Source organism: Oryzias latipes, chromosome 13 (genome assembly GCF_002234675.1).
Source record: "Oryzias latipes chromosome 13, ASM223467v1".
In the NCBI taxonomy this organism is placed as follows: Eukaryota; Metazoa; Chordata; class Actinopteri; order Beloniformes; family Adrianichthyidae; genus Oryzias; species Oryzias latipes.
Genome location: NC_019871.2, coordinates 3,162,339 through 3,177,784, shown reverse-complemented (window position 1 = coordinate 3,177,784; position 15,446 = coordinate 3,162,339). Strand labels below are relative to the sequence as shown.

The window sequence follows — 15,446 nt, the reverse complement described above, 5'->3', positions numbered from 1 at the left end:
CACCCATCCATATCCACTTTATCCTGCTAGCTTACGGTCCCTCACAACAACGTTGCAGGTGCAACAAAAACAGCGAGCAATACTGGAGCTATCCAGCCAACGCCACCATGGGGTGCAGGTAGAATATCGGGGGTGGGGGCAAGTCTGGCTGTGCAAAGACTTTGGGGCGTCTCATCCCTCCGAGTCCCTAAAATGCATAGAAAACCACGCTATCGTCATATTTGTCTCCTTTGATCTAATTAAGACGGCTTATAAGTTTTGTGCCGAATGCTCATCCTGGCACTAGCGTCTGCATTTACCGGGCTTGGGACAAGCACAAGCAGGACGCTGGTTTGTGCCATGTGGAGGCAGCATTGATGTTTTTGTTGTTGTTTATTTTTAAAAATAATTTTAGTTAATTGTGGATTTTTGCGGGCCGTCACAGGAGCGGGGCGGCGGATTTTTTACGTCACACATTGGCATTTTTGAAAGAAATTATTTAAAAATAAATGCAGGTTTAATCTTATTTTCTTTATATACCATGAAATGGAAATGCTACAAATGCTAAAAACACCAGAAACACCATTTTCCTCGGAGTGGGTCTTTAAAAACAGTTTATAAAGTTGTGATTCTGACACTTCTTTGAGAAGGAAACCCATCAAACTGCTACTGGACATCCTTCTGGGATGTTCTCTGTCCTGAGAACAAACCTGCAGACTGAAGCCCAGACGGTTCCAAACATCTGCCCGGATCAATGACTCACATGTAGTTGGCTAAGTTATGCTCCTCCAAGGTGTGCGTCTCAAAGCCGTGTGGCGTGGTGTCAAAGTAGTCGCTTCCTATTCCACAGATGAAGCATTTTGTCTGGTGGGGGTAGAAAACAGCTTAGGTCACATGGCCAATGCAGAGCTAGAACGGCCTCGGGGGGGGGGGGACTCACCTCCATGTCCTCCCTGACCTGCTCCTGCTGGTCTCTCAGCTCGCCAAAGGCGTCGATGATCAAACCTGAGGGTGTGGAGGACAGACGGGACGAGAACTTTAGTTTTCTGCTAAATCGGGACATTTGTTTTTCGGTGGTGGGGGGGCCGCTCACCCTGGATGATGGCCAGCAGGATGACGATGACGAAGAAGAAGAAGGTGATGTCAAAGACCACGCGGTACAGCTCGTATTCGTCCCCGGCCGGGTCCTCGATCTCGTCTCCGATGCCGCCACCGGCACGGACGCCAACGTACATGTGGAAGAGGTAACACTGCGGGGGGGGGCAAGAATGAAGCCTCACAGAGCAGAAACTCCTCCCATCGTGACCCCCCCCCCCCCCCACACCACCACCACACCACCCCCCACCCCCCCTCCACCAACAACAAGCTCTCACTGTCATCATGTCGTCGCACTTCATGTCCGGCTCGTCCTCATCCTCACTCTTGTTGTAGAACTTCCGGAAGAAGTTGAAGGCCACCACGGTGTAGAGGTACACCACCACCGCCAGCAGGCCCACCGTCATCACCAGCTGCACAGAGCGCACGCCGTCAGCTCACGCACTCCCCACCGCCCGCCCGCCCGCCCGCCCCAGCACGCGTCAGCACAGATACCTGTTTGCCATTGTGGGTCACAGAGGACAGGATGGTACGAAGGGTTTTGACTCCCATGGCGATGTCCAGAAGATGGCAGGCGTAGAAGAAGTTGTTGTAATGTCCGAGCACAGACATCACCATGTACCACACCAGGTAGAGGAACGTCTAAAGGGTTAATGAGGGAGGGGGTAAGGTCTGTTATAAAAAAAAAAAACTCCCCGGCTTCCTCATATCTTCTTGATGTCTTGTCTTAACGTCCTTTTAGACATTTTTAAACAGGCAACACACTTCATACAGTTTTCTGAAGTTACAGGGGAGAAATCTAAGAACACAGAGGACTTCTTCACCTCCAGTGACTCTGCCCCTCCCACGGACTCATAAAAGGATTTCTATGGTCACACTTCCAGCAGCAGGTACACTAAAGAGCAGTTTACTTTTAGTTAAACTGGTTTAGTAAGTTCTTTGTTCTGCATATTTATACTTTTGTAAATAATTTCTAAAAGGTATAAAAAAAAGCAAAGCAGGTTAAAACACTGTGGCCGATCAGTGAAAATTGTTAGACTTTTCATTAAAAGGAAAACAAAACTGTTCAAAAGATGGGGCCAACTTACTGACAGGCTTGAAATACTGACCTTTGACCTTTGCGTAGATCGATAAAACCTTTTCAAATGACTCTGCATTGATTACTTTTTTGTTATAAAAGTGTAACCAAAGTCTGTTCTTTTTAAAAGAAAAACAAAATCGTTCCAGAGACATAGTCAATTTTTCTCCATTTCTGACAGGGTCAAAGGTCAATTTGGAGCAACTGTGTGGATCAAAAGCACTAAATCCAAATCCGTTCTGCCTAGAAAGTGTTTGTGGCCAGGCCGAGCTGAGAATTATGACGACACAGATAGAAATGGTGGCTTCATCCGCTTCCGGCTCCATTCTCACCAGTTTTTATCGTAAACATTGTGGCTAAGAGTTTGCCCGTTTCAGGCCAAACTCCACCATTTCTCCAGCTTCAAAGGGCATCCAAGGAAGGAGTTTGAGTGTGCCGCCAGAGATCAAGGGAGGCTTTTTCAAACTAAGACCGGAAATGTTCTTTAAGAACCAAGTAGACCACACCCCCTTTCCCCCCCAAACTAGAACCCCAAACTTATCAGGCACAGAAGAGCCATAAAAAGGTCAAAGAGTCTGTTAAATCCAATCATGTCAACCATTTTCTGCTGCTTCTCCACTCACGTTGTCGGTGAAGACGACACCAAACTTCCAGATCTGGTACTTGATGTCAATAGAAGTTATCCTGCCGAGAGAAGACATCCTTATTGTCCTGCCGTCACAGCAGAGCTGATGACAGAGGATGGGGGCGGGGCATACCAGCTGAACATCGAGGTGTCGGGTTCGGGTTTCTTTCCGTGGGTCATGGCGCTGACATCGAGAGACGCCAGGTCCATGCCGAGCAGTTCTGCTATTCTCTCTCTGCCGTAAATGTCCCCGTATTTATCCAGAACCTGAAGAGCCAAGACAGAGGAGGTGGTTCGAGAGAAACATCTGCAGAGTTCCTACAAAAAAATGCAGAAAATTCACCTTTCTCTTGACAAACTTGTCCCAGTAGTTGTTGGGGAAGGTCCTGGGGAGAGACAGACGTTTTTATTCTGTTTTGGAATGGTTGAAACATACGTACGAGAAGGAAATGTCTTTTGAAAAATCTGGTGTTGAATATCTGAAAAAGGTGTTTTGTACACTTGGGGTAAAAATGCTAACGATTTAATTTGGGAAGTGTTAAAGTGAATCGTTTACCAGAATTTCTTGACTAAAGTGCTATTTTGGATGTTTCTTTGTATTCTGATTCTGGTGACAATGTTACCTCACTGGCATCTAACAAAAAGTCCAAATCAATGTCAAAATCTGCCGTGTTGAATCCACAAGGCCTCAGGTTTATCACAGAGGATCTGGCAGATGCTTCTAGTCTCTATTTACACAAACATCTATTTCCTTGCATCTTTCAGGTGAAGTTGGACTCTAGTTTCTGAATCATCCCAACATTCTGCCACTCTTGAGTTCAACTAAGTCAGCAGAGGACCCACTCCTGAGGTCTGCTGCGCCCTGCTGGTTGGAACTGCACTTACAGAACTCAAACCCACACAGCGCTGATGGCTTAGATCTAAGCCGGTTGGGTTTTTGTGGTGAACCGACCACTCTGAGGTGAATTTCCCTGGCCTAAGGTTTTTAGGTATCTGGACTGGTTACCATCCTCTCCAAGGCACCTGAGGAACTGAACTTCCTGTCCTATCCATTACATGTGCCCTGTGTCAGAATTCCCACCCCAATAATATATAGTTCACCATTTTGTAGTGTTGTCCGAATCTACAATTCTTAAATCGAGTGCACTTGAAATTACCAAGAATTCTCTGCGAAAAACCTGTGTGGATTGATGCTCACTAAAGCTCCGCCCCCCCCCATTGTCTCACCCATTCTGACTTGAGCCGGCCCAAAATTGCTGGAAAGACGACGAGTGATTGATGTGTCCGAAATAAAGCACAGCACTAAAACAACAAAATCTGCGTTTTTATACGGTTCCAACCTGGCACAGCGATGTAGTGCCATCCCTACATGACGCACTCTTGTTTTCTCTTTGTCTTTTATCAAAGTCATTATATTTTAGACCTTTGTTTAATGTTTTACTTTTCACATATCCCAAAATGCCACGGCATGGCGACCTCAATGCAAGTTTTTCAGGAAAAATTCGTCCGGTAACCGTGCGGCGGAATTGGTCATCGGGAGCCGGTGGTCGTATTTTTACATCCCGCGCGATGGCCGGGCGGTTTTAAGAAAAAGTTAACATTTTACGGCAACTGGACGATTTTTCTCTAAAAGTTGACATCGGTCGGTGACCGCCTTGGGCACATCTCGAGGTAGCACGGTGGCAGATCAGCCTTTAATATGCCCCCGGGCTACCGGGCAGCTGGTGGCCCTCGATATACACCGCCGCTGTCCGGAGACATTTACAAAAAGCAGCTGCCGGCCGGCGATCCGCAAGCCACCACCCTGTGGCCGCCCAGCTGTCACCGATTTTGCAATTATCCCTACCTGACGGCAGCCGTCTACATTTATGACCATGCCAACCATTTCTGCCTCCCCGTGCCGCAGTGGCAGTTGTATTTGTTAATGTGTTGTGTTTTAATGTACGGCGCCTTGTTTGACTGCAGTCTTGTTGAGGCGCTAAATCACTTTAAGTCTAAAGTGATTAGAGAAAGTGATAAAGGACCTCCCCGGTGGATCTTGCAGCTTATAAAAACGTGATTAAAGATGGTCAGAACTCTGAGATGCAACGATTGGTCTGAACATCCAGACCAGCTATACTAGCCTTCATAAAGCCTCATGTCTCTCCTTCTTATATATTTCAAGGCACTTCATGACGGCTGTAGTGTTGTTGAATTGGTCATCGCTTACGGAGTGTTGAGCACCAAACGGTCCCACTGGCCCTTGATGTCGTCATCCTCCGGCTGCTCGGTGACGTAGAGACCATCAAACTCCAGCTTTCTGGCCAGCTCCTTCTCTCTTTTGAAGATGACCAGAGGAACCTGGAGCGGTGGAGGAAGTGAAGAAGATAAACATGAAAGAGTGAAGGGAGAGGGTTCTGCTGGACCACAAGCCACACCTTCAAACAGTTGTAGCCGATGATGCAGAGGAAGGAAATGATGGTGTGGCTGATAGAGAGGAAAGCCAAAGCCGGCTCCATGTAGCCGGTGCTCTCCTCCAAGAAGTAGTACAAAGGGCCCTCTTCGTCCTCATCTTCTCCCCCTTCCTCTAACCCAGAGCCTTCCTCCTCAGCTCCGGAGCCTTCAAACAAGCCGGAGCCCTCAAACAGACCAGATCCTTCAAAGTCCTCCTCACCTGGAGGACTGTCAGACACCTGTGAAGGGAAAAAAAAAAGCTTGTCATTTCAAAACAATCGGCGCAAAACTGACTTCTGCCTCCCGCAGGTGGCATGCCATCATTCTGATGGTCGCTCCAGCTCTGCCACCGAGAACCTCACAGACCTTGTAGAAGAGCAGGATGAAGTTGAGGGCGAAGGCGATGAAAAGAGCCAAGAACCGCAGGTTGTAGAAATTGCGAGAAAGATAATTCTGTGAGGAAACAAAGACGATTAAACGTCAACGAATGCTTTTAATAGTCTGAGACACAAACAACCAGGTAGACTTTCTTGATCTTCCTTGAGGTTGAAGGCATATTTGAACTGCAGGAACAGCTCACCATGAATTTAATCCTCTGAACCTCCAGCTCATTCCACAGCTCAAAGCCCTCCCCTGCAGGTTTCTTCTCCTTCTTTGCCTTCGTCTTTACTGCTTTCTCCTCCTCTATTTCAGGCTCCTCCTTTTTCTCAGGCTCCTCCTCCTTCACCTCAGCTACAGGTTCTGCTTTGTCCGCCTTCTCTCCATTCTCAACGCTGGGGAGACAAAACTCTGTTGTTTACATCTGAACACTCAAAAAGGTTCTTTTGTGTCTGCATGCAGACACAAACAAGCATCCATCCATCCATCCGTCCATCCGTCCATTGGGCAAAAAATATCCAAAAAATCAACCTGGTAGACCGCTAAGTGAACCTGTAGAGAGAAAATGTTCATACACATTTTTTTCTACAGTAATGCTGTGAGCGGCGGGTCGTAGTGAACACAGGTAGGTGAGACGCAGGTGCGTTGTATGGATCTTTTCTTTTTTCAATCTCCTGCCGCTTACGTATCACGTGCACGGCCTGTGTGTGTGTGTGGTATTTATCCATGGTCAGTAAGGGACTATAACTTACTAAGGTGTGGTATAAAGACACCGTATGAAAGCACCAACGGTACGTCATAAGTGTGTGCAACTGCCATTTGCCTAATGAATACTTCATGACATACTAACAACAACGGTACTTTCCATTTTCTTTATGTCCCTTAAAGTGGACGTACGAGTCTCAGGGAAACCGTGAGACACACCTGCTCTCCCCTTAACACCTAGATAACACACTCTTTGACGTAGCCCAACTCCTTAGCCGTTCATGTGATCAACGTAAATCAATTGATTTTGGCACAAAGCAAAGCAACTTTTCACAGCGACTTGGCCCAAATATGCAACACATTATTGATAAAGTATTTCACATCAGCACAAAACATCTGATCTCTGCTTCAGGACCCAATGGAATTACTTTGATTGCATCAAAAGTTAAAGAGTTACAGCAGTCAAAAGAATGTAAACACTAGAGCTAAAGGCTAACACTCCTCTCTAAGACCCTCCACGGGTCTGGATAATCCATAAACCTGCAGCAGCTGTATGGGTCAAACCCCCTTGTGGGTTCATATAGGTAAGGCTTTAAACCATTTAGGATTACAGGTACTCGGATTGTCCGATAACCTGAGAGATTTATCTTTCAAGTCAACCCTTTTTTCACCACAGAGCAAACCAAAACTTGGAGCTAGCTAACACTGATGACATAATTGCAGAAAAAGGAGTTTAGAAAAGAGAAGCAGAAGACTCACTCAGCCTTCTCAGTCTCCTGGGGAACTTCTTCTCCAGGCTCAACTCTTTCTTCCTCACCTTGTCCTTCAGTGGCAGCAGCCAGCTGCTTGGACGATAGTTTATAATCAACAAACCAACAAGGTGGAGAATGGAAATGAAAGAACTAGAGTCAACCACACGAACAAACCAGCTTTCTCTTCAGCAGTGGTGTCCCCTCTGGAGTCGGTGGCTCTTCAGTTGTCGTCTCTCCAAAGTCTCCAAGTCCTCCAGGAGTGTTGAAACCCGGCAGGCGTCCACCTTCACCCTCTTCTCCATCCTCTTCCTCCTCCTCTCCCCCTACAGTATCCAAATGTTCTGCACCTCCTTCTGCATCTTGAACCTCTCGAGCTCCAGGTTCAGGTGGCAGCTCATCATGAACTTCGTCCTGGGTTGGATCTGGCATGCTGGCTAGAATTTCTGTGACCGTCATCTTCTTGGCCCCCTCCACCAGGCCTCCACCAAACAATGCTTTCCATATGAGCGTGAAGAATCCCTTACATATGTTGTAGACAAATATCAAGATGCCCATCAGAACAGTGTAGATGAAGGTCACCAGGCCGATCACCATCTCCTTTATGGTCATTCTCCTCAGCTTGCGATACCGACGTCGCAGATTACGGAAGGTGAACATATGAAAGAAGTTCATCACACTTTTAAGGAAATCTGCAAAAGCAGAAGTGGACTCTGGAACGTGGGCCTCCCCATTGCCTTCTTCTCCTTCTCCAGACTCCTCCTCTGCCCCACCTTCCTCCTCTTCTTCATCATCGTCTTTTTCCTCGGGTTCTCCCTCGGGCTCAGAGATAGACGCCGCGATGTTCATCTCAAAAATGGTGTCCTCGCAGAAGTTCACAAACATCTCCATCTTCTCGCTCTCACAGCCCTCGTTGACCACGTCGAAGATGAACTGTCGCTTGGACTCTCTGACCTGCGGCATCTCCCACTGGTTGCGGTTGGCCTCGCTGATCTCAAAATAAATGCGCTCGATCTTCCTGCTGGCTCCCATGATCTCGATACGGCCTAGGAAAGGGCGGAAGTAGTTGAGCACGCTTTCGGCCTGTTCCAAAAAGTTCTGAAGGCGAGTGTCATGAGGAACGTGCTCTGATAGATTGGTGAGAAGAACTGCAATGTTGAAGCCAATGTCTTTTGCTGGCTCTTGGAAACGATCTGCAAACTCCTCAAAGTTGATCATCTCATTCTCATCTGCTTCCGAGCAAGAGAGGAGGAACTGGATTTCGGAAGGAGAGTACTGTTTCTGACTGTCCATGGCCTTGGAGAAGTCTTTCTTGGAAATAAGCCCACGCGGGTCAGTCACATAGTCACGGAAGGCGTCAGACGCCACTATGTCCTTGAGCTTGAGGAACATGTCAAAAAACTTGAGGATCATCTCCACGTTGCTGGAGGACTCCACCAACATGTCAACCATCTGCCTGGCAATGGTTCCATTTACAATGTTACCTACAGAGTGACAGGAGACAGAAGGTTTACAGTCAAACTGAGTCAAGAAGAGGAGAGGAGAAAATCTTTGGTTGTTTTCACGCTGGAATACTCTCAGAATCACGTTTCAAATGGAATGCTGATCAATTTCATAGTTTGATTTAATTGATTTCACAAAAGAAAGGAGCACACTGAGGGTGTATTCAGACTTTAAAAGTCCGTTGGTCTTTTTTTTTTTTTTTTTTTTTTTTTACCTTGTCCTGTCCAACAGCTGGGCAAACAGATGAGAGCTGAGGGCCTCTTGTGTTGGACATATTTTACTTTAACAAGAGGGGTTATTAATCTTCAGACAAACCAAAGGTATGTCTGAATAAACCCCTTTTGTAATTGAGGCCAAACTTTATTAATTTCAAACATGTTTGAAGATCTTTGGTGTTGGACCGGACGGAAAAGGAAAGAGGGGAAGAAGAGAGAGGGACGTTAGAGAGAGGGGGGGAAGGAGGGTGATAGTAGGAGGGGAAGGGGGATAAGACCATGAAGCAGCATAAAGCAACAAGTTTACTGGTTGTTAATCACCATGGTAAGGCTCAAATGCAGTACAAAAAGGGCGGAGCCTGTCCACACACACACCCAAGTGTCAAACACACCTGCTAGCTGCAAAAATGTCCATCTGTCGACATGTACACAAAACAGATAGTGCTCACACGCATACTTATGCCTTAAAACCAACTAGTGTGAAACATTTCAGTCATTCAGTCACGCAAACCGCCAGTGCAAAGGTGAGCCAACACCCGTGCTCAGGTGAGTGCTCATGTTCTTCTAAAATGGATGGTGGAATGTGTAAAGAAGGAGGGAGAGCGCCCAGCCATCCCCACCCCAAGACCCCCACCGCAGCAGCAGCGGCAGCTGGAATCCCCCCCACGCCACACGGAAACCGGCAGGGAACAACCGCCGCCCGGGCGACCAAGCCCGCCACCCAGGCCAGGGCCAGCAGGACCGCCGCAAGGCCCCCAGAGCCAGAGAGCAGGGAGGCACGGAGGGAAAGAGAGGGCCGCCCCAGCCCAACCAGGAGAACAGCCCCCCCGCCGCGCCGGGAGAACCCAACGCAGGGCCCCACCGGAGAGGGACGCCCACAGCCCCAGACGAGCACCCCACCACCACCCAGGAGTTCTGGGCATCCCCCCGCCCCAACCCCAGGTACGAGCCAGGACCCCCCAAGGGACACCCGCTCCGCAGTCCAGGCAGCCATCCGCCCGGCCCACGGTTGGTCCAGGGAGGAGCAAGGCAGGGGCCCGCCGCCCCCGCCCAGGAGGGGGGAACCCCGGGGAAAAAAGAGGGCCCACAAGGGGTGTTGTAAATATGGCCCGACCAGGCTCGGCCACAGTTGGAAATTTGGCGGGGCCCAGCGCTCAGGAGCAAGGACCAGAACCCACCCCCCAGGGACACCAACACCCCCGGCTCAGATGTAATGTGAACCCCCCCACCGCGCGGAGAGAGCACCGCCGGGCCCAGGAAGCCGGCACCCCGGGGACACGGCCGCCGTTGCAAAGGGGCCCGTACCCCCCACCAGGGAAGAGGCAGGGGACAGATGGTCCTAGGTCCCACCTTCCTTGCAAAATGTGTGTGCGTGTATGTGTTTAAGAGGGTGTGTGTGTGCATGTGTGTGTGTTTATGTTGGGATGTATATATTGAGGGGGGAGGGGTGTGTGTACTAAGGGGGGTGCAGTTAAAATTGGCGGGTAGGGCACTAAGGGGACATCTCCTGATTACTCACAGTGATGTCCCCTCACCCCCCCCACCAAGGGGCCCTAAATGTCTAAGGTGCGGTAAAAATTGGCGGGTAGGGTGCTAGGAGGACATCTGCTGCTTGCTGGCAGTGATGTCCAAGCACCCCCCCTACCAAGGGCCCTACATGTCTAAGGTGCAAATAAAACCGAAAGAGGGGGGGCCCACTCCATACGGCAACCATAGGAGGGGGGGCCACTGCCTAGTAAACCCCCCCCCCCAAGGCTCATCGCAGGCTAAGCCCCCCACCCCCTCACCCTATTATGAGGTTATATGAGGAAGGGGGTGAGTTGGGGACAGCTGGTAGACTGTCCCCCGGTGGTCAAACAGCTGTCCCCCGCCCCCCCCCCCCCCCCCAGCAAGGGGGCCAGGCCCACCCAGCCCAGGGGCCCCACCCCCGGAGGCGTCGACACCCCAGGCCCAGCACCACCCACCCCACACAGAGGGAGAGGAGCCAGAAAGCGCCGGCTCCCCCCAGAGCAAGCCCAGGGCCCCACCCCCAAACGCCGGCCCTAGAAGAGCTCTGGTCAGGCCTCGACGGGACCGAGGCAGCCAACCGGCCCGGGAAACCGCCGATGGCCTCAGCGGAGACCCCGACCCGTCAACCCCCCCTGCCCCGTACCAATAGTGGCCCCCCCCTCCCCCAGAATGGCCCCCCACAGGACAGGGCCGACAAGACCCCCCACCCCACCCCACCCCAGACCCCGCAGCCGAAGCGGATGACACCCAGAGCGCCCGGGGGCCCCAAGAGGGTTGTCCCGTCCCGCCCCAGAGCCAGGGAAGGGCTGATCCCAGCCCCAGGCGTAGATGGGAAGCCCATCCAGCGCCGCTGCCCGCCCCCCCCCCCCCCCCCGAGCAGCGCCCCCCGCCAACCCCCCCCAGCACAGGCAAAGGGACCACCCCCCCAAGCCAAGCCAGAACACCACCCCACCCCCCCACCACGCACCCCCACACCCAAGCCCAGAGGACCACGCAGCGCCCCAGCCCGCCCCACCCCGGCGCCGGACCCGACCCCCGACCAACGGAGCCCCCACCACCCCCCGCCAGGCACTGCAAAAGTCCGTTGGTCTTGACTGAATCCTGAATTGCCGTCAAGCAGGCTTTCCTGTTTAAAACTAAAGATTGTAAACAAAACCACGTGACCAAAGATCTCTTCAGTCATGGGCCAGGAATTAGGAGGGTGGAGCAAAGCAACGAGAGAAAGAATAATGAAAGTCCTGCCCTTTGCAATCCTTGTCAAAATACTTCACCTATTCAAACTTTAAATTTTGCTAACCAATTTTGAATGTCTGTATCAACGTCAGTGGCAACACTTTTGCCATTGGCTCCCAGTTGATTCTAGAATCAAGTTCAAGATCCTCCTGTTAACCTATAAGGCCTTACATGGAATGGCCCTGTCCTATATTAAGGACCTCATAGTCCCTTACCATCCAATAAGAACACTTCGCTCGCAAAATGCAGGACTGCTTTTGGTTCCTAGAATTAGTAAAAGTACGGTTGGAGGTAGAGCGTTTAGTCACCAAGCCCCTGTTCTATGGAATAAACTCCCGGCTCATGGAAGAGAGGCCGACTCAGTTTCTACATTCAAAGTTAGACTGAAAACATTCCTCTTTGGACAGGCTTATTGTCAGACTAGTTAGTATTCAGAGATTATTTAACTTAATGTTAATTTGTTTAAATTAAACCTAATAATAACTATTTCTTTTAAAAGGCTGCTAGAAGTTGAAGCTGGGGTCACTATGGTGCACTGGGGTTCTGTCTTCTTTTCTTTTCTACTTCTACCCTTCCTCTCCTCCACTCCTGATCATTATTCATCATTTAGTTCTCCATGCCTCTGTTTGGTGCAGTGCGATTCATGTATTGTCCCTCTTTTCCTCTCCCCTCCTGGGGAGTGGGAGTGCTTCCAGACTCCAGTTGGCTCATCCGTGCTCCAGTTCCTGACCGTCTACCTCGCCTTTGCTCCACTCCTACACCTGGCTGTGGATCCTGCCTCTGGCTCATCTCTAGCTCGTCTCTGCTCTGTACCTGACCGAGTACCTCATCTCTGCTCCTGCTCCTACACCTGGCTGTGGATCCTGCCTCTGGCTCATCTCTAGCTCGTCTCTGCTCTGTACCTGACCGAGTACCTTGTCTCTGCTCCTGCTCCTACACCTGGCTGTGGTTCCTGTCTCCGGCTCGACTCGCGCCTTTGACCGTCCCCCCAACCACAGCTGGATGAAGCTCGTCTGCTGGACTTTATATATGTAGTTGTATATTTAGATAAGTTAATTCTTCTCTAAGAGTTCTGGTAAATCGCCTGTCTGTCCTGGGGGAGGATCCCTCCTTCATGTGGGCACCCCTGAGGTTTCTTCGTTTTTCCTTACCGCGAAGGAGGGTCTAAGGGCAGGGATGCCAGTAATTTGCTTAGTCAGTTTGTTAATTCACTTTAGTATTTTCCTATTTAACTCTTTGTATTCGTGATCCTTTTGAGTTCATGTTTTACTTCGAAGCCCATCTAGACGACTGTTGTGATTTTGGGCTATACAAATAAAATTGTATTGAACTTTTTAGTTGCTACTTTGGTTTGGCAAAGGCGTGCTGCAAGACGGTCACTGAGGAAACAGCGGCAATGAAGGTACGCTGATAGGTGTTTATGACATATAGACTGTAGGACTCTGTGACATTGGAAGTTATTTGAATGAACCTGCATTTATCCGACCACATTTCAATGAGTTGCTGTGTCTCAACATCATGGTTGCTACATTCCTACTTTGTTTATATTGTGGCGGCTGCTCTCTCTCACGTAGGTCAGGATGGAGCACAACTCAGCTATGCTAACTAGCAAGGTGCTAGTGCCTGTCGCCTAAACTGTTTTAGCAGGCTAAAAAGTGAGCTGACCCGTGCCCCTTACACCGCACGACCCCAGGCAGCTGTTATTTTAGGAGGCACAAATGAAATGGCAGAGTCCAATGTCCTCAGATTAACCATTTATTAGGCCTTTTCAGAACTAAACAGAACAGACCAACATTGCAAATGTCTTTACTGGAGATACCCAACTCACTCATGGTTTCAACAAAGCAGACAGAAAACTCCCATAATGCATTCCTGCCATGGGCAGGATAGCCACATCGACAGGATCACTACACAGCCCCCCTCTCAGAGGGTTAAGTGTCCTCACAACCCTTAAATGTCATCAAGTTCAAAATCTTGTAAGTATACAGGATGGCGGCGAACACGCACTGGTCTTCTCTTTGGTGTGTCACCAGGACCAGGCCCAGCCCTGAGTCTGCTTCCACCATTCTCTGCCTCAATGCTGAGGGGCATGGGGCTTTCAACAACCCCGTCAGTCCGCTGCAGAGGGGACATGGGTCTGTATGGTGCTAACCGGTCTTTATGGAGAACCACCTGCCGTCCACGACCTGGCAGGCGGACCCGGAACACCACATCAGAGATCTGGCCCATGATCTCCCCAGGTCCCTGCCAGTGATGTGTCAATTTGGGGGAAAGCCCCCGTTTCCTCACTGGGCAGTATACCCAGACTTGGTCCCCAGGTGCAAGAGATGGTCCATGTGCCCTGGAATCATACGCCCGCTTCTGACGAGCTCCAGCGTTCTGTAGAGTCTCTCGCGCCATTCGATGCACCTCATCAAGCCGCCCTCTCAACCGCCGCAAATAATCCAGTTCAGGGCCACCCGCAATCTCAGGCTCGGGTGGAGGCCCAAACACCAACTCCACCGGTGTTCGTAGTTCCCTTCCAAACATTAGGGCCGCTGGAGTGCACTGACTGGACTCCTGAACAGCAGTGCGGTAAGCCCACAACACAAGGGGCAAGTGCTGGTCCCAGTCTCTCTGGTGACGGCTGGTAAGAATAGCAAGTTGAGTGGCCAAAGTGCGGTTAAACCGCTCCACCAACCCATCGCTTTGGGGATGAAGAGGTGTGGTCCTAGTCTTTTTAATCCCCAGGCGCTGGCACACTTCAGCAAACAGCCGACTCTCAAAGTTCCGTCCCTGATCACTGTGTAGCTCCTCAGGAACTCCAAACCGGGAGAACATCTCATCCACCAACCTTTGTGCAGACGTGGTGGCATTCTGATCTGGGACCGCATATGCCTCTGGCCATTTAGTGAAGTAGTCCATGGCTACCAGGACGTATCGGTTGCCAGTCTCAGTGGTAGGAAAAGGGCCTAAAATGTCCACACAAACCCTCTCCATTGGTGCTCCCACCAAGTACTGTTGTAGGGGCCCTCGGGAACGCTGGTTAGGTCCTTTCTGCGCAGTGCAGGTGTCGCAGCAGTGGACGAACAGTTCAGCATCTTGTCGACAACCTGGCCAGTAAAACCTTTGTCTGAGCCGTCGCACTGTTTTGTTGTTTCCAAAATGCCCTGTCCCAGCTGCACCATGAATCCAATGGAGGACATCTTGGCGAAGGTTGCGGGGCACCAGGAGTTGAACACGGTCAACACCTGCACCTGGTGCCTGCCACCGCCTGTAGAGAACGTCGTTGTGAAGCTCCAGACTGCCCCACTGGGAGTGCAATACTTTCAGCTCTGGTCCTTGGAAAGACACAGCTTGCCAGTCTGGTCGCCTCTGGGCCTCCAGCCAACCCCTCACCTCGGCCAGCACCTGATCAGCCTTTTGCTGCTCTTTGAGCTGTTCTATAGAAAATGGTTCCCTTTCAGGGATGGTGATAGCTGGATAGGCTGCAGCTGCCAAGGGTCCCAGTTCTCGTTCCTCTTGACGAAGGCAATGGCGACACTCATCAGTGAAGCAGGGGCGCCTGGAGAGAGCATCAGCATTGCTGTGTTGATGTCCTGGGCGATGCTGGACCTCAAAATCATATTCCTGCAGGATCTCCAACCACCTTGCCACCTGGCCCTCGGGCTGTTTAAAGTTTAACATCCAGGTAAGGCTGGCATGGTCAGTTCGAAGCGTGAACTTTGTGCCAAGGAGGTAAGGCCGAAAGTGCCTCACTGCCAAAATTATAGCCAGCAACTCCCGTCTTGTGACGCAGTAATTTCTCTCGGGCCGACTTAAGCTGCAGCTGTAGTAGGCCACAACCCGTTCACCAGTTTCGTGCTGCTGGGAGAGTACGGCTCCTACCCCCACGTTGCTTGCATCAGTGTCCAAAGTGAACGGCTGACCAGGGTCAGGATAAGCCAGTACAGGAGCATCAGCAA

General features: G+C 50.5%; 1 protein-coding gene across 10 annotated transcripts in view; it reads right to left on the bottom strand.

Moving 5' to 3' along the window:
• The window catches only part of ryr1 (ryanodine receptor 1), a 119,986-nt gene that overhangs the window by 1,289 nt on the left and 103,251 nt on the right, over window positions 1-15,446 (bottom strand). For all 10 annotated transcript variants that reach the window (XM_023961413.1, XM_023961415.1, XM_023961414.1 and 7 more), the window contains 14 exons: window positions 7,220-8,526; window positions 7,053-7,135; window positions 5,791-5,983; window positions 5,577-5,663; window positions 5,195-5,449; window positions 4,987-5,117; window positions 3,121-3,163; window positions 2,911-3,044; window positions 2,776-2,836; window positions 1,570-1,716; window positions 1,353-1,487; window positions 1,073-1,229; window positions 920-984; window positions 743-843 (listed from right to left, as the gene is read on the bottom strand). In XM_023961413.1, coding sequence (XP_023817181.1) covers window positions 743-843; window positions 920-984; window positions 1,073-1,229; window positions 1,353-1,487; window positions 1,570-1,716; window positions 2,776-2,836; window positions 2,911-3,044; window positions 3,121-3,163; window positions 4,987-5,117; window positions 5,195-5,449; window positions 5,577-5,663; window positions 5,791-5,983; window positions 7,053-7,135; window positions 7,220-8,526 — 2,899 coding nt within the window. The remainder of the gene's footprint in view (window positions 1-742; window positions 844-919; window positions 985-1,072; window positions 1,230-1,352; window positions 1,488-1,569; window positions 1,717-2,775; window positions 2,837-2,910; window positions 3,045-3,120; window positions 3,164-4,986; window positions 5,118-5,194; window positions 5,450-5,576; window positions 5,664-5,790; window positions 5,984-7,052; window positions 7,136-7,219; window positions 8,527-15,446) is intronic.